This window comes from Cherax quadricarinatus, chromosome 60, assembly GCF_038502225.1.
Source record: "Cherax quadricarinatus isolate ZL_2023a chromosome 60, ASM3850222v1, whole genome shotgun sequence".
Classification (NCBI taxonomy): domain Eukaryota; kingdom Metazoa; phylum Arthropoda; class Malacostraca; order Decapoda; family Parastacidae; genus Cherax; species Cherax quadricarinatus.
In genome coordinates this window covers 10,255,144-10,280,143 of record NC_091351.1, presented here as the reverse complement: position 1 = coordinate 10,280,143, position 25,000 = coordinate 10,255,144, and the positions used below count along the sequence as shown (strand labels likewise).

General features: G+C 47.3%; 2 protein-coding genes and 1 long non-coding RNA gene across 3 annotated transcripts in view; all 3 read right to left on the bottom strand.

The window, feature by feature from the left end:
• LOC128694435 (uncharacterized) overlaps nucleotides 1–5,713 on the bottom strand; it is a 229,350-nt gene extending 223,637 nt beyond the window's left edge. Inside the window, exon 1 of the mRNA XM_070097923.1 lies at nucleotides 5,582–5,713. Coding sequence (XP_069954024.1) covers nucleotides 5,582–5,698 — 117 coding nt within the window. The 5' untranslated portion in view covers nucleotides 5,699–5,713. The remainder of the gene's footprint in view (nucleotides 1–5,581) is intronic.
• Nucleotides 5,714–8,035: 2,322 nt separating this feature from the next.
• LOC138854458 (uncharacterized) overlaps nucleotides 8,036–25,000 on the bottom strand; it is a 238,781-nt gene continuing 221,816 nt past the window's right edge. The window contains exon 3 of the mRNA XM_070097843.1: nucleotides 8,036–9,327. Coding sequence (XP_069953944.1) covers nucleotides 8,206–9,327 — 1,122 coding nt within the window. The 3' untranslated portion in view covers nucleotides 8,036–8,205. The remainder of the gene's footprint in view (nucleotides 9,328–25,000) is intronic.
• LOC138854454 (uncharacterized) lies at nucleotides 21,792–23,419 on the bottom strand. Its single transcript, XR_011393665.1, has 3 exons — nucleotides 23,144–23,419; nucleotides 22,254–22,717; nucleotides 21,792–22,203 (listed from the first exon to the last, which is right to left on the bottom strand). It is a non-coding gene; the product is annotated as an uncharacterized lncRNA (long non-coding RNA).

Genomic DNA, 25,000 nt, shown 5'->3' with positions numbered 1-25,000 from the left:
CAGGAACCTCCAGTGAGAGGACATGATCCAGGAACCTGGAGTTATACACGCCCTTCCCATACAAGAATGATGAGCGACAGGTTCATTATGCAGTACACACGCATGTCCTGTGGACGCTGGTGGAAAGGTGACACAGGTGACATAGGAGACGCATGTGACACATATGACGCAGGTGACGCATGTGACACATGACAAAGGTGACACATGTGACACAGGAATTACAAAATTCTTATCACCTCCGCGAACAACCTCCCACAAAGACACGATGTGGCAATATTCTTATAGTGAAGTTAGTTTTTATTTCGACATTTCGTTTCTCTGTGAGCAAAACGTCGGCAGCTTATAGCCTCTCAACCCAGGCTGCGTTGGAGTATCTGACGAAGATTTCTTGAGAACTGCAACACTGTGGATGAAGTAAGACATTTCTCGAAAATTTGCGATAGTTACCAAGTATGTAAATGTTGCGTCAAGTGAAGGTTTGTAGAGGCACAGATGACAGCTCACTGATACAAGCTTCCGGAAATCACTGTAGTCCAGTCTAAACCAAGCGGCAGCAGCACCACCACCATCAGTAACACCAGCAGCAGCACCAGCTGCAACAGCACCAGCAGCACTAGCAGCGCACCAGCACCACTAGCAGCAACACCAGCAACATCAGCAACACACCACCAGCACCACCAGAAGCACCACCACCAGCAACAGTCTAAACCAAGCGGCAGCAGCAGCAGTAGCAGCAGCAACAGCAACAATAGCAGTAACAGCAGTACCAGAAACAACAGCAGCGACAGCAACAGCACCACCACCAGCACTACCACCAACACCAGCAGCAACAGCAGCAGGACCACCAGCACCACCAGCATCAGCAGCAGCAGCAGCACCAGCACCACTAGAAACAACAGCACCACCAGCACCACCACCAGCAAACCCAGCTCTATACAGAGCTTAACCAAGTCTTCTCTCTACATAAAGCGACACGTCTTTGGCAGCCAGAGACACGAATCAGCATCCTTCAAGAAGGGTGGGTACCTTGATACTGGTGAAGGGTTCTTGATCCAATGAGCTGGAGATATCCTTCCTTAAATCAAACCTGATGACCTCCCCTACCCCAAGCGCTCGAAGACCCCTACAGGTTTAGGGTTTCCCAGTAAACATACAATAATGCAAATCAACACATTCATAGCTCTGGAGTAACTACCGCAGAGTGACGTGGCAGGGTGTTTACCCTCGGTTAATATTTGTCATTTAATTGGCCTATAACATTACGATAGTTCAGGAACAACGTGTGGTGGTACAATGGTAGTACGAGTGTAGTTCTTCGTGAACAACGTGTGGTGGTACAATGGTAGTACGAGTGTAGTTCTTCGGAAATAAGTCACTCTGTCTGACTTTTTTGGGTTATCCCAGGTTCTCTACACATATGCTGCTATGTATGATAATTCTATGTAACTGTATTGTGTATACCTGAATAAATTTACTTACTTATTTACTTACTTACTTACTAACAACGTGCGGTGGTACAATGGTACTAAGACAGCAGTTGTTCATGAACAATGTATGGGGATATAAGAACTGATAGCACACTTCAGGACCCGTAACCCTGAGAGAGAGAGAGAGAGAGAGAGAGAGAGAGAGAGAGAGAGAGAGAGAGAGAGAGAGAGGGAGAGAGAGAGAGAGAGAGACAGAGAGAGAGAGAGAAATATTGTCCACAAACTCTCAGATATAAGTCTTGCTTTACTTGAAGACAAACCAACACCAGTAACCTAACAGCAAGCCACAAGCAATGCCACACTGCCACAGAGTCACAATGGTACAGTGGTACAAACAATGGCACGGGACAAACGGTAAGCAACACAATGAAAACAATTGGAGTGTACACCACTAGGGGACAATGCTCCATCATAATTATACTGTGGGTGTGTACTGGGATATGGGAGGATGTGTACTGGGATGTGGTAGGGTAGGTGTGTACTGGGATGTGGTAGGGTGGGTGTGTACTGGGAGGGTGTGTACCAAGAGGTGGGAGGGTGTGTACTGGGAGGTGGGAGGGAGGGTGTGTTTCGGGAGTTGGGAGGGTGGGTGTGTCCTGGAAGGTGGGAAGGTGTGTACTGGTAAGGGAAGTGTGGGTGGTAGATGATAGCTGGGTCGTAGGTATGTGTGTGGGTGGTATGTGTGAGTGTTTGACTCCTAGGTGTGTGTGGGCGGTGTGAATGGGTGAGTCCTAGGTGTGAGTGTCTGGGTGGTATGAGTGGGTGTTGAAGGCCTGGGTGTACTCACCTAGTTGTACTCACCTAGTTGAGGTTGCGGGGGTCGAGTCCGAGCTCCTGGCCCCGCCTCTTCACTGATCGCTACTAGGTCACTCTCCCCGAACCGTGAGCTTTAACATACCTCTGCTTAAAGCTATGTATGGATCCTGCCTCCACTACATCGCTTCCCAAACTATTCCACTTACTGACTACTCTGTGGCTGAAGAAATACTTCCTAACATCCCTGTGATGCATCTGTGTCTTCAATTTCCAACTGTGTCCCCTTGTTACTGTGTCCAATCTCTGGAACATACTGTCTTTGTCCACCTTGTCAATTCCTCTCAGTATTTTGTATGTCGTTATCATGTCCCCCCTATCTCTCCTGTCCTCCAGTGTCGTCAGGTTGATTTCCCTTAACCTCTCCTCGTAGGACATACCTCTTAGCTCTGGGACTAGTCTTGTTGCAAACCTTTGCACTTTCTCTAGTTTCTTTACGTGCTTGGCTAGGTGTGGGTTCCAAACTGGTGCCGCATACTCCAATATGGGCCTAACGTACACGGTGTACAGGGTCCTGAACGATTCCTTATTAAGATGTCGGAATGCTGTTCTGAGGTTTGCTAAGCGCCCATATGCTGCAGCAGTTATTTGGTTGATGTGCACTTCAGGAGATGTGCCTGGTGTTATACTCACCCCAAGATCTTTTTCCTTGAGTGAGGTTTGTAGTCTCTGGCCCCCTAGACTGTACTCCGTCTGCGGTCTTCTTTGCCCTTCCCCAATCTTCATGACTTTGCACTTGGAGGGATTGAACTCCAGGAGCCAATTGCTGGACCAGGTCAGCAGCCTGTCCAGATCCCTTTGTAGTTCTACCTGGTCTTCGATCGAGTGAATTCTTCTCATCAACTTCACGTCATCTGCAAACAGGGACACCTCAGAGTCTATTCCTTCCGTCATGTCGTTCACAAATACCAGAAACAGCACTGGTCCTAGGACTGACCCCTGTGGGACCCCGCTGGTCACAGGTGCCCACTCTGACACCTCGCCACGTACCATGACTCGCTGCTGTCTTCCTGACAAGTATTCCCTGATCCATTGTAGTGCCTTCCCTGTTATCCCTGCTTGGTCCTCCAGTTTTTGCACCAATCTCTTGTGTGGAACTGTGTCAAACGCCTTCTTGCAGTCCAAGAATATGCAATCCATCCACCCCTCTCTCTCTTGTCTTACTGCTGTCACTATGTCATAGAACTCCAGTAGGCTTGTGACACAGGATTTCCCGTCCCTGAAACCATGTTGGCTGCTGTTGATGAGATCATTCCTTTCTAGGTGTTCCACCACTCTTCTCCTGATAATCTCCATGATTTTGCATACTATACATGTCAGTGACACTGGTCTGTAGTGTGAGTGTGTGAGTGTGTGTGAGTGTGTGAGTGTGTGTGTGTGTGTGTGTGTGTGTGTGTGTGTGTGTGTGTGTGTGTGTGTGTGTGTGTGTGTGTGTGTGTGTGTGTGTGTGTGTGTGTGTGTGTGTGTGTGTGTGTGTGTGTGTGTGTGTGTGTGTGTGTGTGTGTGTGTGTGTGTGTGTGTGTGTGTGTGTGTGTGTGGGTGGGTGGGTGGTATGGTGGGCGTGGATATAATAGATTCTAGTATACTACACGGGTATACTAGACCCACAGCTATCAGCCCCGACTGTAAATGACTCACTAAAGATCATATACACAACGCGAGGCGTCACATGACCTATCATACTTATTTTAAAACTCTGCACTCTCACCTCCTATTTCCATATAGCAGGATATAGCATGTCTGAATGTGTTTCAGTTGGAGAGGGAGGGTGATGGGTAGGGTGAGGGTGATGGGTAGGGTGAGGGAGGGTGATGGGTAGGGTGAGGGAGGGTGATGGGTAGGGTGAGAGAGGGTGATGGGTAGGGTGAGGGTGGGTGTTGGGTTGTGTGAGGGTGATGGGTAGGGTGAGGGAGGGTGATGGGTAGAGTGAGGGAGAGTGATGAGTAGAGGGAGGGTGATGGGTAGGGTGAGGGAGGGTGATGGGTAGTGTGAGGGAGGGTGATGGGTAGAGTGAGGGAGGGTGATGGGTAGGGTGAGGGAGGGTGATGGGTAGGGTGAGGGAGGGTGATGGGTAGAGTGAAGGAGGGTAATGGGTAGGGTCAAGGAGGGTGATGGGTAGGGTGAGGGAGGGTGATGGGTAGGGTGAGGGAGGGTGATGGGTAGGGTGAGGGAGGGTGATGGGTAGAGTGAGGGAGGGTGATGGGTAGGGTGAGGGAGGGTGATGGGTAGGGTGAGGGAGGGTGATGGGTAGGGTGAGGGAGGGTGATGGGTAGAGTGAAGGAGGGTGATGGGTAGGGTAAGGGAGGGTGATGGGTAGGGTGAGGTAGGGTGATGGGTAGGGTGAGGGAGGGTGATGGGTAGGGTGAGCGAGAGTGATGGGTAGAGTGAGGGAGAGTGGTGGGTAGAGTGAGGGAGAGTGATGGGTAGGGTGAGTGAGGGTGATGGGTAGAGTGAGCGAGAGTGATGGGTAGAGTGAGGGAGGGTGGTGGTTAGAGTGAGGGAGGGTGATGGGTAGGGTGAGAGAGGGTGATGGGTAGGGTGAGGGAGGGTGATGGGTAGGGTGAGGGAGGGTGATGGGTAGGGTGAGAGAGGGTGATGGGTAGGGTGAGGGAGGGTGATGGGTAGGGTGAGGGAGGGTGATGGGTAGGGTGAGGGAGGGTGATGGGTAGGGTGAGGGAGGGTGATGGATAGGGTGAGCGAGAGTGATGGGTAGAGTGAGGGAGAGTGGTGGGTAGAGTGAGGGAGAGTGATGGGTAGGGTGAGTGAGGGTGATGGGTAGAGTGAGCGAGAGTGATGGGTAGAGTGAGGGAGGGTGGTGGGTAGAGTGAGGGAGGGTGATGGGTAGGGTGAGAGAGGGTGATGGGTAGAGTGAGGGAGGGTGATGGGTAGGGTGAGGGAGGGTGATGGGTAGGGTGAGGGAGGGTGATGGGTAGGGTGAGGGAGGGTGATGGGTAGGGTGAGGGAGGGTGATGGGTAGGGTGAGGGAGGGTGATGGGTAGGGTGAGGGAGGGTGATGGGTAGGGTGAGGGAGGGTGATGGGTAGGGTGAGGGAGGGTGATGGGTGGGGTGAGGGAGGGTGATGGGTAGGGTGAGGGAGGGTGATGGGTAGGGTGAGGGAGGGTGATGGGTAGGGTGAGGGAGGGTGATGGGTAGGGTGAGGGAGGGTGATGGGTAGGGTGAGGGAGGGTGATGGGTAGGGTGAGTATGGAGTTCCTTAACTGATTAGCATGTGGGGTCACTGCTACAGAGTACAGAGGGGAAGCACTGCAAGGTACATCTACCTTACCAGTCACTGTCGTCACTGTCTCACTGCCAACTAATATTGTCAATGTCTCCTGTTCCTCCAGTTCCTCCTTTTCCATCATCTCTTCCTCCTTCGTCTCCTTAATTTTCTCCATCTTTTGTTCCTCCTCCTCCTCTGCCTGCTGCTCCTTTGTCTCCCTCTATTTAGCAGTGACAGCAGTGTGGTGGTGGCGGTTGGTGGTGGCGGCGGTTAGTGGTGGTGGCGGTTGGTGGTGGCGGCGGTTAGTGGTGGTGGCGGTTGGTGGTGGCGGCGGTTAGTGGTGGTGGCGGTTGGTGGTGGCGGCGGTTAGTGGTGGTGGCGGTTGGTGGTGGCGGCGGTTAGTGGTGGTGGCGGTTGGTGGTGGTGGCGGTTAGTGGTGGTGGCGGTTGGTGGTGGCGGCGGCGCGTGGTGGTGGCGGTTGGTGGGGGCGCCGGTGAGTGGTGGTGGCGGTTGGTGGTGGGGGCGGTTAGTGGTGGTGGCGGTTGGTGGTGGCGGCGGTTAGTGGTGGTGGCGGTTGGTGGTGGCGGCGGTTAGTGGTGGTGGCGGTTGGTGGTGGTGGTGACGGTTGGTGGTGGTGAAGGTTGGTGGTGGTGGTGACGGTTGGTGGTGGTGACGGTTGGTGGTGGTGGCGGTTAATGGTGGTGGCAGTCGGTGGTGGTGACGGTTGGTGGTGGTGGCGGTTGGTGGTGGGGGCGGTTGGTGGTGGTGGCGGTTGGTGGTGCTGACGGTTGGTGGTGCTGACGGTTGGTGGTGGTGACGGTTGGTGGTGCTGACGGTTGGTGGTGGTGACGGTTGGTGGTGGCGGCGGTTGGTGGTGCTGACGGTTGGTGGTGGTGGCGGTTGGTGGTGGTGACGGTTGGTGGTGGTGGTGACGGTTGGTGGTGGTGACGGTTGGTGGTGGTGGCGGTTGATGGTGGTGGCAGTCGGTGGTGGTGACGGTTGGTGGTGGTGGCAGTTGGTGGTGGTGACGGTTGGTGGTGGTGGCGGTTGGTGGTGGTGGCGGTTGGTGGTGGTGGCGGTTGGTGGTGGTGACGGTTGGTGGTGGTGACGGTTGGTGGTGGTGGTGACGGTTGGTGGTGGTGACGGTTGGTGGTGGCGGCGGTTGGTGGTGGTGGCAGTCGGTGGTGGTGACGGTTGGTGGTGGTGACGGTTGGTGGTGGCGGCGGTTGGTGGTGGGGGCGGTTGGTGGTGGTGGCGGTTGGTGGTGGTGGCGGTTGGTGGTGGTGACGGTTGGTGGTGGTGACGGTTGGTGGTGGTGGTGACGGTTGGTGGTGGTGACGGTTGGTGGTGGTGGCGGTTGGTGGTGGTGGCGGTTGGTGGTGGTGGCGGCGGTTGGTGGTGGTGGCGGTTGGTGGTGGGGGCGGTTGGTGGTGGTGGCGGTTGATGGTGGTGGCGGTTGGTGGTGCTGACGGTTGGTGGTGCTGACGGTTGGTGGTGCTGACGGTTGGTGGTGCTGACGGTTGGTGGTGGTGGTGACGGTTGGTGGTGGTGACGGTTGGTGGTGGCGGCGGTTGGTGGTGGTGGCGGTTGGTGGTGGTGGCGGTTGGTGGTGCTGACGGTTGGTGGTGCTGGCGGTTGGTGTTGGTGGTGACGGTTGGTGTTGGTGGTGACGGTTGGTGGTGGTGACAGTTGGTGGTGGTGGCGGTTGATGGTGGTGGCAGTCGGTGGTGGTGACGGTTGGTGGTGGTGGTGACGGTTGGTGGTAGTGATGATGATGACGGTTGGTGGTGGTGACGGTTGGTGGTGGTGACGGTTGGTGATGGTGGCGGTTGGTGGTGGTGGTGACGGTTGGGGGGTGGCGGTTGGTGGTGGTGGTGACGGTTGGTGGTGGTGACGGTTGGTGGCGCTGACGGTTGGTGGTGGTGGTGACGGTTGGTGGTGGTGACGGTTGGTGGTGGTGACGGTTGGTGGTGGTGGTGACGGTTGGTGGTGGTGACGGTTGGTGGTGGTGACGGTTGGTGGTGGTGGCGACGGTTGGTGGTGGTGGTGACGGTTGGTGGTGGTTACGGTTGGTGGTGGTGGCGGTTGGTAGTGGTGGCAGTCGGTGGTGGTGGCAGTCGGTGGTGGTGACGGTTGGTGGTGGTGGTGACGGTTGGTGGTGGTGGTGGTGATGATGGTGACGGTTGGTGGTGGTGGTGACGGTTGGTGGTGGTGGTGGTGGTGACGGTTGGTGGTAGTGATGATGGTGACGGTTGGTGGTGGTGATGATGGTGACGGTTGTTGGTGGTTGTGGTGACGGTTAGTGGCGGTGACGGTTAGCGGTGGTGGTGACGGTTGGTGGTGGTGGCGGTTGGCGGTGGTGGTGACGGTTGGTGGGGGTGGTGACGGTTGGCGGTGGTGGTGACTGTTGGTGGCAGTGGTGACGGGTGGTGGTGGTGACGGTTGGTGGTGATGACGGTTTGTGGGGGTGGTGACGGTTGTTGGTGGTGACGGTTGGTGGGGGGTGGTGACGGTTGGTTAGGGTGGTGACGGTTGGTGGTAGTGACGGTTGGTGGTGGTGGTGACGGTTGGTGGGGGTGGTGACGGTTGGTGGTGGTGACTGTTGGTGGTGGTGACTGTTGGTGGCAGTGGTGACGGTTGGTGGTGGTCACTGTTGGTGGCAGTGGTGACGGTTGGTGGTGGTCACTGTTGGTGGCAGTGGTGACGGTTGGTGGTGGTGACTGTTGGTGGCAGTGGTGACGGTTGGTGGTGGTGACTGTTGGTGGCAGTGGTGACGGTTGGTGGTGGTGACTGTTGGTGGCAGTGGTGACGGTTGGTGGTGGTGACTGTTGGTGGCAGTGGTGACGGTTGGTGGTGGTGACTGTTGGTGGGGGTGGTGACGGTTGGTGGTGGTGACTGTTGGTGGCAGTGGTGACGGTTGGTGGTGGTGACTGTTGGTGGTAGTGGTGACGGTTGGTGGTGGTGACTGTTGGTGGGGGTGGTGACGGTTGGTGGTGGTGACTGTTGGTGGCAGTGGTGACGGTTGGTGGCAGTGGTGACGGTTGGTGGTGGTGACTGTTGGTGGTAGTGGTGACGGTTGGTGGCAGTGGTAACTGTTGGTGGCAGTGGTGACGGTTGGTGGCAGTGGTGACGGTTGGTGGCAGTGGTGACGGTTGGTGGTGGTGACTGTTGGTGGTAGTGGTGACGATTGGTGGTGGTGACTGTTGGTGGTAGTGGTGATGGTTGGTGGCAGTGGTGACGGTTGGTGGCAGTGGTGACTGTTGGTGGCAGTGGTGACGGTTGGTGGCAGTGGTGACGGTTGGTGGCAGTGGTGACGGTTGGTGGTGGTGACTGTTGGTGGTAGTGGTGACGGTTGGTGGTGGTGACGGTTGGTGGTAGTTGTGATGGTTGGTGGCAGTGGTCACGTGACGGTTGGTGGCAGTGGTGACGGTTGGTGGCAGTGGTGACGGCTGGTGGCAGTGGTGACTGTTGGTGGTAGTGGTGACTGTTGGTGGTAGTGGTGACTGTTGGTGGTGGTGACTGTTGGTGGTAGTGGTGAAGGTTGGTGGCAGTGGTGACGGTTGGTGGCAGTGGTGACGGTTGGTGGCAGTGGTGACTGTTGGTGGTAGTGGTGACTGTTGGTGGTAGTGGTGACTGTTGGTGGCAGTGGTGACGGTTGGTGGCAGTGGTGACGGTTGGTGGCAGTGGTGACGGCTGGTGGCAGTGGTGACTGTTGGTGGTAGTGGTGGTAGTTGGTAGAGGTGAGTTCAACTTTCCAGACGGTGTAACAGCCTCGTTGTTGTTGTCTTCCCGTCTAACACTCACCTGGCCATGAGATCAACATGTTATTAACCAAGATGCATTCCTAACCAACACACCTGACAAACACACAGGTGCTTGAGGCTGGCATAACAAAGACAGCCTACCTGACAAACACACAGGTGCTAGAGGCTGGCATAACAAACACAGCCTACCTGACAAACACACAGGTGCTAGAGGCTGGCATAACAAACACAGCCTACCTGACAAACACACAGGTGCTAGAGGCTGGCATAACAAAGACAGCCTACCTGACAAACACACAGGTGCTAGAGGCTGGCATAACAAAGACAGCCTACCTGACAAACACACAGGTGCTAGAGGCTGGCATAACAAAGACAGCCTACCTGACAAACACACAGGTGCAAGATGCTGGCATAACAAAGACAGCCTACCTGACAAACACACAGGTGCTAGAGGCTGGCATAACAAAGACAGCCTACCTGACAAACACACAGGTGCTAGAGGCTGGCATAACAAAGACAGCCTACCTGGCAAACACACAGGTGCTAGAGGCTGGCATAACAAAGACAGCCTACCTGACAAACACACAGGTGCTAGAGGCTGGCATAACAAAGACAGCCTACCTGGCAAACACACAGGTGCTAGAGGCTGGCATAACAAAGACAGCCTACCTGGCAAACACACAGGTGCTAGAGGCTGGCATAACAAAGACAGCCTACCTGACAAACACACAGGTGCTAGAGGCTGGCATAACAAAGACAGCCTATCTGACAAACACACAGGTGCTAGAGGCTGGCATAACAAAGACAGCCTACCTGACAAACACACAGGTGCTAGAGGAAGGCTTGACAAAGGCAGCCTACCTGACAAACACACAGGTGCTAGAGGAAGGCTTGACAAAGGCAGCCTACCTGACAAACACACAGGTGCTAGAGGCTGGCATAACAAAGACAGCCTACCTGACAAATACACAGGTGCAAGAGGCTGGCATAACAAAGACAGCCTACCTGACAAACACACAGGTGCTAGAGGCTGGCATAACAAAGACAGCCTACCTGACAAACACACAGGTGCTAGAGGCTGGCATAACAAAGACAGCCTACCTGACAAACACACAGATGCTAGAGGAAGGCTTGACAAAGACAGCCTACCTGGCAAACACACAGGTGCTACAGGCTGGCATAACAAAGACAGCCTACCTGACAAACACATAGGTGCTAGAGGAAGGCTTGACAAAGACAGCCTACCTGACAAACACACAGGTGCTAGAGGAAGGCTTGACAAAGACAGCCTACCTGACAAACACACAGGTGCTAGAGGAAGGCTTGACAAAGACAGCCTACCTGACAAACACACAGGTGCTAGAGGAAGGCTTGACAAAGACAGCCTACCTGACAAACACACAGGTGCTAGAGGAAGACTTGACAAAGACAGCCTACCTGACAAACACACAGGTGCTAGAGGCTGGCATAACAAAGACAGCCTACCTGACAAACACACAGGTGCTAGAGGAAGACTTGACAAAGACAGCCTACCTGACAAACACACAGGTGCAAGAGGCTGGCATAACAGAGACAGCCTACCTGACAAACACACAGGTGCTAGAGGAAGGCTTGACAAAGACAGCCTACCTGACAAAAACACAGGTGCTAGAGGAAGGCTTGACAAAGACAGCCTACCTGACAAACACACAGGTGCTAGAGGCTGGCATAACAAAGACAGCCTACCTGACAAACACACAGGCATCTTAAATACGAACTTACAAAACAAAGAAATAACATTGTGAGATGCACCTGGATAACTGAGATAATTATCCAATATAATTATCCTAACATACAGTCAGCTCTTTCATAAAGGTATCCCATACAGCGCAACTTTTTGCAATCGCAACTTCTAAAGTTTATTCGAGATTTAATAACCCGAACTTATGTGTACCTGTGTCTAAATGAACTTATGTGTACCTGTGTCTAAATGAACTTACGTGTACCTGTGTCTAAATGAACTTATGTGTACCTGTGTCTAAATGAACTTATGTGTACCTGTGTCTAAATGAACTTATGTGTACCTGTGTCTAAATGAACTTACGTGTACCTGTGTCTAAATGAACTTATGTGTACCTGTGTCTAAATGAACTTATGTGTACCTGTGTCTAAATAAACTTATGTGTACCTGTGTCTAAATGAACTTATGTGTACCTGTGTCTAAATGAACTTATGTGTACCTGTGTCTAAATGAACTTATGTGTACCTGTGTCTAAATAAACTTATGTGTACCTGTGTCTAAATGAACTTATGTGTACCTGTGTCTAAATGAACTTATGTGTACCTGTGTCTAAATGAACTTATGTGTACCTGTGTCTAAATGAACTTATGTGTACCTGTGTCTAAATGAACTTATGTGTACCTGTGTCTAAATGAACTTATGTGTACCTGTGTCTAAATGAACTTATGTGTACCTGTGTCTAAATGAACTTATGTGTACCTGTGTCTAAATGAACTTACGTGCTATGAATGTTTTTAATTATCATAGTCAATTTGGGAAGTTCTTTTTCAACTCATTATATGAAGGAAATTTATAAGAGAGGTTACTGTAGATGTAATTATTACATACAGGAATTACTTAACCCGTGAGGGTCATACAACGTCTGGGAAATGAAAGTGAAGCAGATTTGACCCGAGAAGGTGAAAGGGTAGGTTCATCTCGAGGCCTGGTCATGGACCGGGCCGCGGGGGCGTTGACCCCAGGAACATCCTCCAGGTATACTCCCCTCCAGATATACTCCCTTCACATATACTCCCCTCCAGGTAACTCAAAGTACTTCCCGTCCCTCCTTGAACAGGTTAGGTCAGGTTTGTCAGGAAACAGGATAAGTGTTTCCTGACGTGGGTCTTAGTCATATGATGACCTGCAGCTGTAGCTTTTGGTCATCTAACAAAGGCCTTCCGCTGGCTTACCCCTCCACCACTATAAAAAATACTTTGATTATGATTATAACCATTAGACGGTAATTTAGGTCCTGGAACAGTGTTACAAAAAACGCGATTCTAAAAGCTTAGAGATCTCCAGTGAATACTAGAAAGGACTGCCCTTCTAGCATCCAGCCTGTTACTGGGTTTTCGTAACAAGTAGTCAGTATCCTTGTCCAATTATCCATTAGAAATCAGTAATATTCAATATTGCTTCAGGATTACAACTGGTAGGCTACTAACTAGAGAAATTAAAATTTAATAAATTTATTAAGTCTAGAGGTATATTATCAAATTAAATTAATCACAGCAATCAAAATAAAATCAATCTCTCGAGTTCAATATTATTGTGCTGAAAGCACATATCACATTTATAATTCTTAAGTACCGTCAGGTACATTAACATTTAATAAGATATTACAAATATGTACAAGTAAGTGTGTGTATGCGTGTAAGTGCTCTTAAGTAGTTAGCTATGTCTCAAGACTCGAATAAGACTTAAACAAGTGACTGACAAAGTCCTCAAATAAACTAACTTCTTGACCGACTGGCAACCCGAACAGTCTGCTTGAACAACAAAGAATGTTAAGCCCAATAGCAATGCAATATGCGACTGCGACACAGAATCAGGAACTGGGAGATAATATAACGACACTAAGTAGGGACCATCAGCAGATCCTCCACAAAAGTTACAAAACTCCCATACTACTGAATCTATGTTCAGCATAGGAAAAACGCGACTGTGACAATACACAGAAACCAGTACAAAATTAGGTCAGAAGCTATAGCTAAGGACCTGAGATACTCAGAGTGTCTATGTGACACACAACCTCAGTACAACGTCGAAAATCACTAAGTCTTTACAGACAGACAATCTGTCCAACCAACAAGCGAGTCTAGAGCAGACTGAAAACTTCACGAGAGGTAAGGACACCCCCCCTCGATCACGTGATAGCTACGTGGACAACTGCAGCTCAGAAGCCGGCAGTATAACGAGCGACAAGCGATAATTACAGTAGTTTGACAATCAAGACTAACTAAGCACATATTATGTACATCCTAACAACATAAGCCATTTAGCTATTATCGCAAATATAAGCAATATAAAATTATATGAAAAGGTAATATACATTACATATATACATAATAATCATTGTAACCCATTCAGGGGTTGCAACAGTGTTACCACTGTAAAGAATGAACCCCGTAAGTTATCGCACCACAATAACATTGTGACATTGGTAACAATGGTTGCTCTACATTAAACTTACGTTGTGACTGTAGTGACGGAATGGAGAGCTTCGGCAGGTGTCCAGACAGAAAAGACACAGGAGCAAGCAGTGAGACACATTAGAAGACATTTCTGTCCTGAGACAGTGATCACTGTGTTGGTATCAATTACCATGGCTGATACCAGGTGTCAGTTACCATGGCTGATACCAGGTGTACACATCTCCCACTCACTCACCGATATCTGGTTATGAAAACAAAATCGCTTGAGGGAAATCTCACCTTAAGAGAACAGTCTCACCCTAGGAGAACAATCTCACCTTAAGAGAACAGTCTCATCCTAGGAGAACAATCTCACCTTAAGAGAACAGTCTCACCCTAGGAGAACAATCTCACCTTAAGAGAACAGTCTCACCCTAGGAGAACAATCTCACCTTAAGAGAACAGTCTCACCCTAGGAGAACAATCTCACCTTAAGAGAACAGTCTCACCCTAGGAGAACAATCTCACCTTAAGAGAACAGTCTCACCCTAGGAGAACAATCTCACCTTAAGAGAACAATCTCACCTCAGGAGTACAATCTCACCTCAGGAGAACAATCTCACCTTAGAACAATCTCACCTCGGGGGAACAATCTCACCTTAAGAGAACAATCTCACCTCAGGAGAACAATCTCACCTCAGGAGTACAATCTCACCTCAGGAGAACAATCTCACCTTAGAACAATCTCACCTTAGAACAATCTCACCTCGGGGGAACAATCTCACTTTAAGAGAACAATCTCACCTTAGAAGAACAATTGGTCACAAAGTCAATCACTACGGCCGAGGTCAACACCTGGAAGCCAAGTTACGACTTGAAAAAGGTCTCCTGAACAATAAACGTTGACACAATAACATTTCTACCAGACACGTCTTACAGACGATCCCAGCCAAGCCATGAGAGATTACGTCGATCAGGTGTGCATCATGGGGAGACGCTATGTATGGACCATACAGCACCTGGGAAAATAGGATGCAGTCAAGTTTGAACCAAAGAAAGGAAAAGTTACCTCCTAGTATATCAAGATTCCTTCGCCAACATCAAGGCACCGTCCTTGAAGGGTCCACCACTACACAACACCTTGACCAATCACGTCTACGAGTATTCAGTCACAAGGATCACGTTACCAGTTACTTGCTTTAGTTCAATCATGGTCAGTGGGCGGTGCAGGACTGACTGCCTTCACCAGGAAAAACACCAAACCTTCTCTCTTAAGTATTTCTTAGCATCAAATTTAACTTCAAGGTACTTAAAATACATCATAATGCCACACCTGCCAGAAAGACAGTGCTTTATTATTATTATTATTATTATTATTATTATTATTATTATTATTATTATTATTATTATTATTATTACTATTATTACTATTATTATTATTACGCGAATTCGCGAGGCAGAAAGTAAAAGATTAACCTTAAATTAAGCCACAATATCAGAAGATGGCCTCAGATAGGACAGAAAGTCTGGGAACAAACGTTAGACAAGTTATGAGAGCAACACAAGTTTCTATCTTCACTTACAATAAATATATTATAATTAACAGGCATGTCATGTATCAATAGTGTGTTTTGTTAAGACTTCGGTTAATAAGAACTCTACTTTTCCTAGTATGTTGCTGTGACTCTCCTTTAATAACTTTGAAAAGTTTCTTGGTATCTTAAGATAGTGTGTAAGAGTACCTCACTATCTTATGATAGTGTGTAAGAGTACCTCACTATCTTATGATAGTGTGTAAGAGTACCTCACTATCTTATGATAGTGTGTAAGAGTACCTCACTATCTTAAGACTGTGTAAGAGTACCTCACTATCTTAAGACAGTGTGTAAGAGTACCTCACTATCTTATGATAGTGTGTAAGAGTACCTCACTATCTTATGATAGTGTGTAAGAGTACCTCACTATCTTAAGACAGTGTAAGAGTACCTCACTATCTTAAGACAGTGTAAGAGTACCTCACTATCTTAAGACAGTGTAAGAGTACCTCACTATCTTAAGACTGTGTAAGAGTACCTCACTATCTTAAGACAGTGTGTAAGAGTATCTCACTATCTTAAGACAGTGTGTAAGAGTACCTCACTATCTTATGATAGTGTGTAAGAGTACCTCACTATCTTAAGACTGTGTAAGAGTACCTCACTATCTTAAGACAGTGTGTAAGAGTACCTCACTATCTTATGATAGTGTGTAAGAGTACCTCACTATCTTAAGACAGTGTGTAAGAGTACCTCACTATCTTAAGACAGTGTGTAAGAGTACCTCACTATCTTAAGACAGTGTAAGAGTACCTCACTATCTTAAGACAGTGTAAGAGTACCTCACTATCTTAAGACAGTGTAAGAGTACCTCACTATCTTAAGACAGTGTAAGAGTACCTCACTATCTTAAGACAGTGTAAGAGTACCTCACTATCTTAAGACAGTGTAAGAGTACCTCACTATCTTAAGACAGTGTAAGAGTACCTCACTATCTTAAGACAGTGTGTAAGAGAAACTCACTATCTTAAGACAGTGTGTAAGAGTACCTCACTATCTTATGATAGTGTGTAAGAGTACTTCACTATCTTAAGAAGGTGTGTAAAAGTACCTCACTATCTTATGATAGTGTGTAAGAGTACCTCACTATCTTATGATAGTGTGTAAGAGTACCTCACTATCTTAAGACAGTGTGTAAGAGTACCTCACTATCTTATGATAGTGTGTAAGAGTACCTCACTATCTTAAGACAGTGTGTAAGAGTACCTCACTATCTTAAGACAGTGTGTAAGAGTACCTCACTATCTTAAGACAGTGTGTAAGAGTACCTCACTATCTTATGATAGTGTGTAAGAGTACCTCACTATCTTAAGACAGTGTGTAAGAGTACCTCACTATCTTATGATAGTGTGTAAGAGTATCTCACTATCTTAAGACAGTGTGTAAGAGTACCTCACTATCTTATGATAGTGTGTAAGAGTACCGCACTATCTTATGATAGTGTGTAAGAGTACCTCACTATCTTAAGACAGTGTGTAAGAGTGCCTCACTATCTTATGATAGTGTGTAAGAGTACCTCACTATCTTATGATAGTGTAAGAGTACCTCACTATGTTATGATAGTGTGTAAGAGTACCTCACTATCTTATGATAGTGTGTAAGAGTACATCACTATCTTATGATAGTGTGTAAGAGTACCTCACTATCTTAAGACAGTGTGTAAGAGTACCTCACTATCTTATGATAGTGTGTAAGAGTACCTCACTATCTTATGATAGTGTGTAAGAGTACCTCACTATCTTAAGACAGTGTGTAAGAGTACCTCACTATCTTATGATAGTGTGTAAGAGTACCTCACTATCTTATGATAGTGTGTAAGAGTACCTCACTATCTTAAGACAGTGTGTAAGAGAAAATCACTATCTTATGATAGTGTGTAAGAGTACCTCACTATCTTATGATAGTGTAAGAGTACCTCACTATCTTATGATAGTGTGTAAGAGTACCTCACTATCTTATGATAGTGTGTAAGAGTACCTCACTATCTTATGATAGTGTGTAAGAGTACCTCACTATCTTAAGACAGTGTGTAAGAGTACCTCACTATCTTATGATAGTATGTAAGAGTACCTCACTATCTTATGATAGTGTGTAAGAGTACCTCACTATCTTAAGATAGTGTGTAAGAATACCTCACTATCTTAAGATAGTAAGAATACCTCACTATTTTAAGATAGTGTGTAAGAGTACCTCACTATCTTAAGATAGTGTGTAAGAATACTTCACTATCTTAAGATAATGTGCATGATTCCTTAGTATCTTTATATAGTGCATGTGATTCCTCAATATCTTTAGATAGTGTGTATGAGTTAACTCATAATTCTACACCCAGTAAGGGTCTCAGTAACTGGGCACTAAGACAGAGGTAAGAACAAAGAAAGTAACGTAGCTTAGCCATCTAGTGTTGCAGTAAACTAGACAAACAGGTTTACCACCCAACTCTAATCCACTCCTCGTCACAACACTCAACATTCATAATTCTTTCACGTCATTGCAATATTTACCGACTGGTTTGCAACTCTTCTCTTTTTGTGTGACAGTTGTGGTCGACGGGAGCTGAGGGTGGGGAGAGAGCCTTCTGCTTCACTATGATGATATTTTCTCAATTAACTGCAAGGTTGCCTCAATGTACTCCAACGTACCCCAATGTACTTCAGTGCACCTTAATGTACTCCCATACACTCCAGTGTGCTCCCATGTACTCCATGAACTGCCAAGCGCTACTCACACGACAAGTCGAAGCGGCTATCAGGTGACCTGGCTTGTACAAGACTAACTTGACAGCTGCTGCAACCTGACCTCAGCTCTCACCTCACATCAGCCAGGGATTTACAGACAGTGTTGCGTGTATCACTGTTTACCATAATAGTGAACCAGGTCCCAGGACCGAAATGTGCTCTAGGTCCCAGGACAGAAGCGTGCTCTAGGTCCCAGGACAGAAACGTGCTCTATGTTCCAGGACCAAAGCGTGCTTTAGGTCCCAGGACCGAAATGTGCACTAGGTCCCAGGACCGAAATGTGCACTAGGTCTCAGGACCGAAACCTGCTCTTTTCTTGAACTTGTTTGCTTAGCTGTTACCATGGCTAGGAAAGATTCTCACATGACTAGGAACGTTTCTCACATGACTAGGAAAGTTTTCCCACATAATCAGTTACTTCTCACTCCTTTCCGTCTCTTCATTTTATCTCAAAGAGATAATTACCCCATCTCTCCTCTCCTCTCTGTCTCTTCTCGAAGAAATGATCATCTATCATTCTTATCTCTCTCTCTCTCTCTCTCTCTCTCTCTCTCTCTCTCTCTCTGCTACTCTGTCTCTTATAAACAATACATTAAGTCTCAAGGTATTGTTTATTGCATATCTTCTAAGATTTGAGAGATAAAGTTAAGAATACAAGTGAATCTTCCAATCTAACTTCCCACATCTATTTTGACAGATTTGTTTACCTAGTTAAACGAGTCTTTACCGTTCAACGAGTGATCATTAACGGTTCAGATTAGCCCTGGCTCCGCCATCGTTCCCTCCCACACACCTCCACATTAAATGGTTTCCACAGGCTGGTGTTGCAGGCTGGGAGGGTGAAGCCAAGGTCGTGGGTCAGAGGTACCTCCCAACACAGCCAGGATTACCTTGGTCTGCTGCCTCAGCAGGATTCAAACGGATTATTTCTTTGGGACTGGACACGGGAGATCCTTATTAGGGAAGGTTGAGGACAGGGGAGGAAATATATTGTCCACGTGCTGGACTGCAAGTCTCATGGTCCAAGTCTTGTGAGTGTGTGTTATGGTTAGTATATTACATCGTTATGGTATGTGTCTTACAAATGGCATGATTGCAAACTACCATACCACGGGCGGGGATTGAACTCGTGGCGGGTGAGTCGTAAACTCCACGCCAGCACGTAAACCACTGGGCCAGCTGGCTATAATAAGATTCATCCAACTAGGTATATTTATACACCATAGAGAGGTTAGCACAGATCCCACTGTGACCACAAAAGCAAGGTTTTACAGGTGAATCTCCCGCCAGCGTGGCGATGACGAACTCTAGCTCTATTCCCCTCAGTTGGATGAATCTTATTGTATCCAGCTGGCTCAGTGGCTTACGCACTGGCCTGGAGTTTTACGACTCATTCGCCACGAGTTCAATCCCCGCCCGTGGTATGTTTTTTTATGGTCTGTGTTTTAAAAAGAATATCCCGTAATGCTGTGTGTGTGTGTGTGTGTGTGTGTGTGTGTGTGTGTGTGTGTGTGTGTGTGTGTGTGTGTGTGTGTACTCACCTAGTTGAGGTTGCGGGGGTCGAGTCCGAGCTCCTGGCCCCGCCTCTTCACTGATCGCTACTAGGTCACTCTCCCTGAGCCTGAGCTTTATCATACCTCTGCTTAAAGCTATGTATGGATCCTGCCTCCACTACATCGCTTCCCAAACTATTCCACTTACTGACTACTCTGTGGCTGAAGAAATACTTCCTAACATCCCTGTGATTCATCTGTGTCTTCAACTTCCAACTGTGTCCCCTTGTTACTGTGTCCAATCTCTGGAACATCCTGTCTTTGTCCACCTTGTCAATTCCTCTCAGTATTTTGTATGTCGTTATCATGTCCCCCCTATCTCTCCTGTCCTCCAGTGTCGTCAGTGTGTGTGTGTGTGTGTGTGTGTGTCCTTGTACACACAGTTCCCCTCCGTCACGGACTTCTGGTCTAATTAACGACGGGCGTATATAACGCACACGCAGATACACAGACGATTATGCAAAATGTGCATCAGCAGAGGAAACGCACACGACGTGTCGGCGTATACGCACATACAAGTACGCAGCTATATGGGCATACGCACACGGAAAATGCCCAAATCTAAGTGTACTCGTAAAAGAAAGTGAACTGGTTACAGAGACTGGAGGAACTGGGGGAGATACCCACTCCTTCAGTTCCCCAGCAGAGGTAAGACTCGTAAGAGCATAAGCTTGATAAAGCTCCTGGAGAGCGAAACGTTGCCACAATAAAATGTCACATTAGTTGCATTTGTGCCCTTTTACTTAACATAAGCAGGAGCACTGTAGAAGGCCTACTGGCCCATGCTAGGTAGGTCCAATTCAGTCAGGTCCAACTCACACTCACCCACATCCACTCGTGTATTTTTCTAACGTATTTAACCTATTTAACTCCTACGGCTTAAGCGCTCTCCTTTCAATGTAATTAATATTAATATTACGAACACCGGTAATCTAAAGAGACAATCACTGAACTGGTCATTAATGATGCGCATGCGCAGCATCATCTCTGCGCTGATTAATGAAAGCATTAATGAGATCGTTAACAAATTAATGAAGGAGTCAACGAATTAACGAGGTTATTAACATATGGGTTTATATCAAAGTTATATGTTGTATAATGATGGGTGTATAATGTAGTGTATAATGTAGTGTATAATGTAGTGTATAATGTAGTGTATAATGTAGTGTATAATTGTTCTCTTTGTTTATTATAGATTTATTGTCGACCTGCTTCTTCCTTCCTTTACTCTACCTTCCTGCTTCTTCCTTCCTTTACTCTACCTTCCTGCTTCTTCCTTCCTTTACTCTACCTTCCTGCTTCTTCCTTCCTTTACTCTACCTTCCTGCTTCTTCCTTCCTTTACTCTACCTTCCTGCTTCTTCCTTCCTTTACTCTACCTTCCTGCTTCTTCCTTCCTTTACTCTACCTTCCTGCTTCTTCCTTCCTTTACTCTATCTTCCTGCTTCTTCCTTCCTTTACTCTACCTTCCTGCTTCTTCCTTCCTTTACTCTACCTTCCTGCTTCTTCCTTCCTTTACTCTATCTTCCTGCTTCTTCCTTCCTTTACTCTACCTTCCTGCTTCTTCCTTCCTTTACTCTATCTTCCTTTACTCTACCTTCCTGCTTCTTCCTTCCTTTACTCTACCTTCCTGCTTCTTCCTTCCTTTACTCTACCTTCCTGCTTCTTCCTTCCTTTACTCTACCTTCCTGCTTCTTCCTTCCTTTACTCTACCTTCCTGCTTCTTCCTTCCTTTACTCTACCTTCCTGCTTCTTCCTTCCTTTACTCTACCTTCCTGCTTCTTCCTTCCTTTACTCTACCTTCCTGCTTCTTCCTTCCTTTACTCTACCTTCCTGCTTCTTCCTTCCTTTACTCTACCTTCCTGCTTCTTCCTTCCTTTACTCTACCTTCCTGCTTCTTCCTTCCTTTACTCTACCTTCCTGCTTCTCCCTTCCTTTACTCTACCTTCCTTTACTCTATCTTCCTGCTTCTTCCTTCCTTTACTCTACCTTCCTTTACTCTACCTTCCTGCTTCTTCCTTCCTTTACTCTACCTTCCTGCTTCTTCCTTCCTTTACTCTATCTTCCTGCTTCTTCCTTCCTTTACTCTACCTTCCTGCTTCTTCCTTCCTTTACTCTACCTTCCTGCTTCTTCCTTCCTTTACTCTACCTTCCTGCTTCTTCCTTCCTTTACTCTACCTTCCTGCTTCTTCCTTCCTACTCTACTCTATCTTCCTGCTTCTTCCTTCCTTTACTCTACCTTCCTGCTTCTTCCTTCCTTTACTCTACTTCCTACCTTCCTGCTTCTTCCTTCCTTTACTCTACCTTCCTGCTTCTTCCTTCCTTTACTCTACCTTCCTGCTTCTTCCTTCCTTTACTCTACCTTCCTGCTTCTTCCTTCCTTTACTCTACCTTCCTGCTTCTTCCTTCCTTTACTCTACCTTCCTGCTTCTTCCTTCCTTTACTCTACCTTCCTGCTTCTTCCTTCCTTTACTCTACCTTCCTGCTTCTTCCTTCCTTTACTCTACCTTCCTGCTTCTTCCTTCCTTTACTCTACCTTCCTGCTTCTTCCTTCCTTTACTCTATCTTCCTGCTTCTTCCTTCCTTTACTCTACCTTCCTGCTTCTTCCTTCCTTTACTCTACCTTCCTGCTTCTTCCTTCCTTTACTCTACCTTCCTGCTTCTTCCTTCCTTTACTCTATCTTCCTGCTTCTTCCTTCCTTTACTCTACCTTCCTGCTTCTTCCTTCCTTTACTCTACCTTCCTGCTTCTTCCTTCCTTTACTCTATCTTCCTGCTTCTTCCTTCCTTTACTCTACCTTCCTGCTTCTTCCTTCCTTTACTCTACCTTCCTGCTTCTTCCTTCCTTTACTCTATCTTCCTGCTTCTTCCTCCTTTCTTCCTGCTTCTCCCTTCCTTTACTCTACCTTCCTGCTTCTTCCTTCCTTTACTCTACCTTCCTGCTTCTTCCTTCCTTTACTCTATCTTCCTGCTTCTTCCTTCCTTTACTCTACCTTCCTGCTTCTTCCTTCCTTTACTCTACCTTCCTGCTTCTCCCTTCCTTTACTCTATCTTCCTGCTTCTTCCTTCCTTTACTCTACCTTCCTGCTTCTCCCTTCCTTTACTCTATCTTCCTGCTTCTCCCTTCCTTTACTCTATCTTCCTGCTTCTTCCTTCCTTTACTCTACCTTCCTGCTTCTCCCTTCCTTTACTCTACCTTCCTGCTTCTCCCTTCCTTTACTCTACCTTCCTGCTTCTCCCTTCCTTTACTCTATCTTCCTGCTTCTCCCTTCCTTTACTCTACCTTCCTGCTTCTTCCTTCCTTTACTCTACCTTCCTGCTTCTCCCTTCCTTTACTCTATCTTCCTGCTTCTCCCTTCCTTTACTCTACCTTCCTCGTTCTTCCTTCCTTTACTCTACTTCCTTTACTCTACCTTCCTGCTTCCTGCTTCTTCCTTCCTTTACTCTACCTTCCTGCTTCTTCCTTCCTTTACTCTACCTTCCTGCTTCTTCCTTCCTTTACTCTACCTTCCTGCTTCTTCTTCCTTCCTTTACTCTACCTTCCTGCTTCTTCCTTCCTTTTCTACCTTCCTGCTTCTTCCTTCTTTACCTTCCTGCTTCTTCCTTCCTTTACTCTACCTTCCTGCTTCTTCCTTCCTTTACTCTACCTTCCTGCTTCTTCCTTCCTTTACTCTACCTTGCTTCTTCCTTCCTTTACTCTACCTTCTTCCTTCTTCCTTCCTTTACTCTACCTTCCTGCTTCTTCCTTCCTTTACTCTACCTTCCTGCTTCCTGCTTCTTCTTTCCTTTACTCTACCTTCCTGCTTCTCCCTTCCTTTACTCTACCTTCCTGCTTCTTCCTTCCTTTACTCTACCTTCCTGCTTCTTCCTTCCTTTACTCTACCTTCCTGCTTCTTCCTTCCTTTACTCTACCTTCCTGCTTCTTCCTTCCTTTACTCTACCTTCCTGCTTCTTCCTTCCTTTACTCTACCTTCCTGCTTCTTCTTTCCTTTACTCTACCTTCCTGCTTCTCCCTTCCTTTACTCTACCTTCCTGCTTCTCCCTTCCTTTACTCTACCTTCCTGCTTCTCCCTTCCTTCCTGCTTCTTCTTCCTTCCTTTACTCTACCTTCCTGCTTCTTCCTTCCTTTACTCTACCTTCCTGCTTCTTCCTTCCTTTACTCTACCTTCCTGCTTCTTCCTTCCTTTACTCTACCTTCCTGCTTCTTCCTTCCTTTACTCTACCTTCCTGCTTCTTCCTTCCTTCATTCTTCCTTCACCCCTTATACTCTTATACTCTTTTCACTCATTCTTCAAAGTGGCGGGTCACACCTACAAAGTGGCGGGTCACACCTACAAAGTGGCGGGTCACACCTACAAAGTGGCGGGTCACACCTACAAAGTGACAGGTCACACCTACAAAGCGGCCGGTCACACCTACAAAGTGACAGGTCACACCTACAAAGCGGCGGGTTACACCTACAAAGTGACAGGTCACACCTACAAAGTGACAGGTCACACCTACAAAGTGACAGGTCACACCTACAAAGTGACAGGTCACACCTACAAAGTGACAGGTCACACCTACAAAGTGGTGGGTCACACCTACAAAGTGGTGGGTCACACCTACAAAGTGACAGGTCACACCTACAAAGTGGTGGGTCACACCTACAAAGTGGTGGGTCACACCTACAAAGTGACAGGTCACACCTACAAAGTGACAGGTCACACCTACAAAAGAGCAGTATCAGACACTGTTACAACAGAGACATTAAAACTTGTCTCGAAATAAAAACTGAAGCTAATAATCATTTGCATATATCTTTTAGACGAGTTTGACATTACAACTCTATAACTTTCTCTCTCTCTCTCTCTCTCTCTCTCTCTCTCTCTCTCTCTCTCTCTCTCTCTCTCTCTCTCTCTCTCTCTCTCTCTCTCTCTTACCGCCCAATAAGCCTGACCTCAATTGTAGGCAAATTACTAGAGTCAATTATAGCTGAGATTATAAGAAGCCATCTGGATAAGCATAGCTTGATTAATGTTACTCAGCATGGATTCACAAGAGGCCGGTCTTGTCTAACTAATTTATTAACTTTCTTCAGTAAAGCTTTTGAGGCTGTTGACCACGATAAAGAATTTGATATTATTTACTTAGATTTTAGTAAGGCTTTTGATAGAGTTCCGCACCATAGACTGTTAAAGAAAGTGGAAGCTCATGGCATTGGGGGAAAAGTGCTCTCGTGGATCGAGTAGGGAACTTCAGGAGGATTTAGACAAACTCTACTCTTGGTCAGAAAAGTGGCAGATGCAGTTCAATGTAGATAAATGCAAGGTTCTGAAGCTCGGGAGTGTCCATAACCCTAGCACTTGTAAGTTAAATAATGTAGAAGTTAGCCATACAGATTGCGAAAAGGACTTGGGGGTTATGGTAAGCAGCAACCTTAAACCAAGACAGCAATGCCTAAGCGTACGTAATAAAGCAAATAGATTACTGGGATTTATATCAAGAAGTGTAAGCAACAGAAGTCCAGAGGTCATACTGCAGCTTTATACATCATTAGTAAGGCCTCACCTAGATTATGCAGCTCAATTCTGGTCTCCATATTACAGAATGGACATAAATTCGTTAGAAAACATTCAGCGTAGGATGACTAAATTAATACATAGCATTAGAA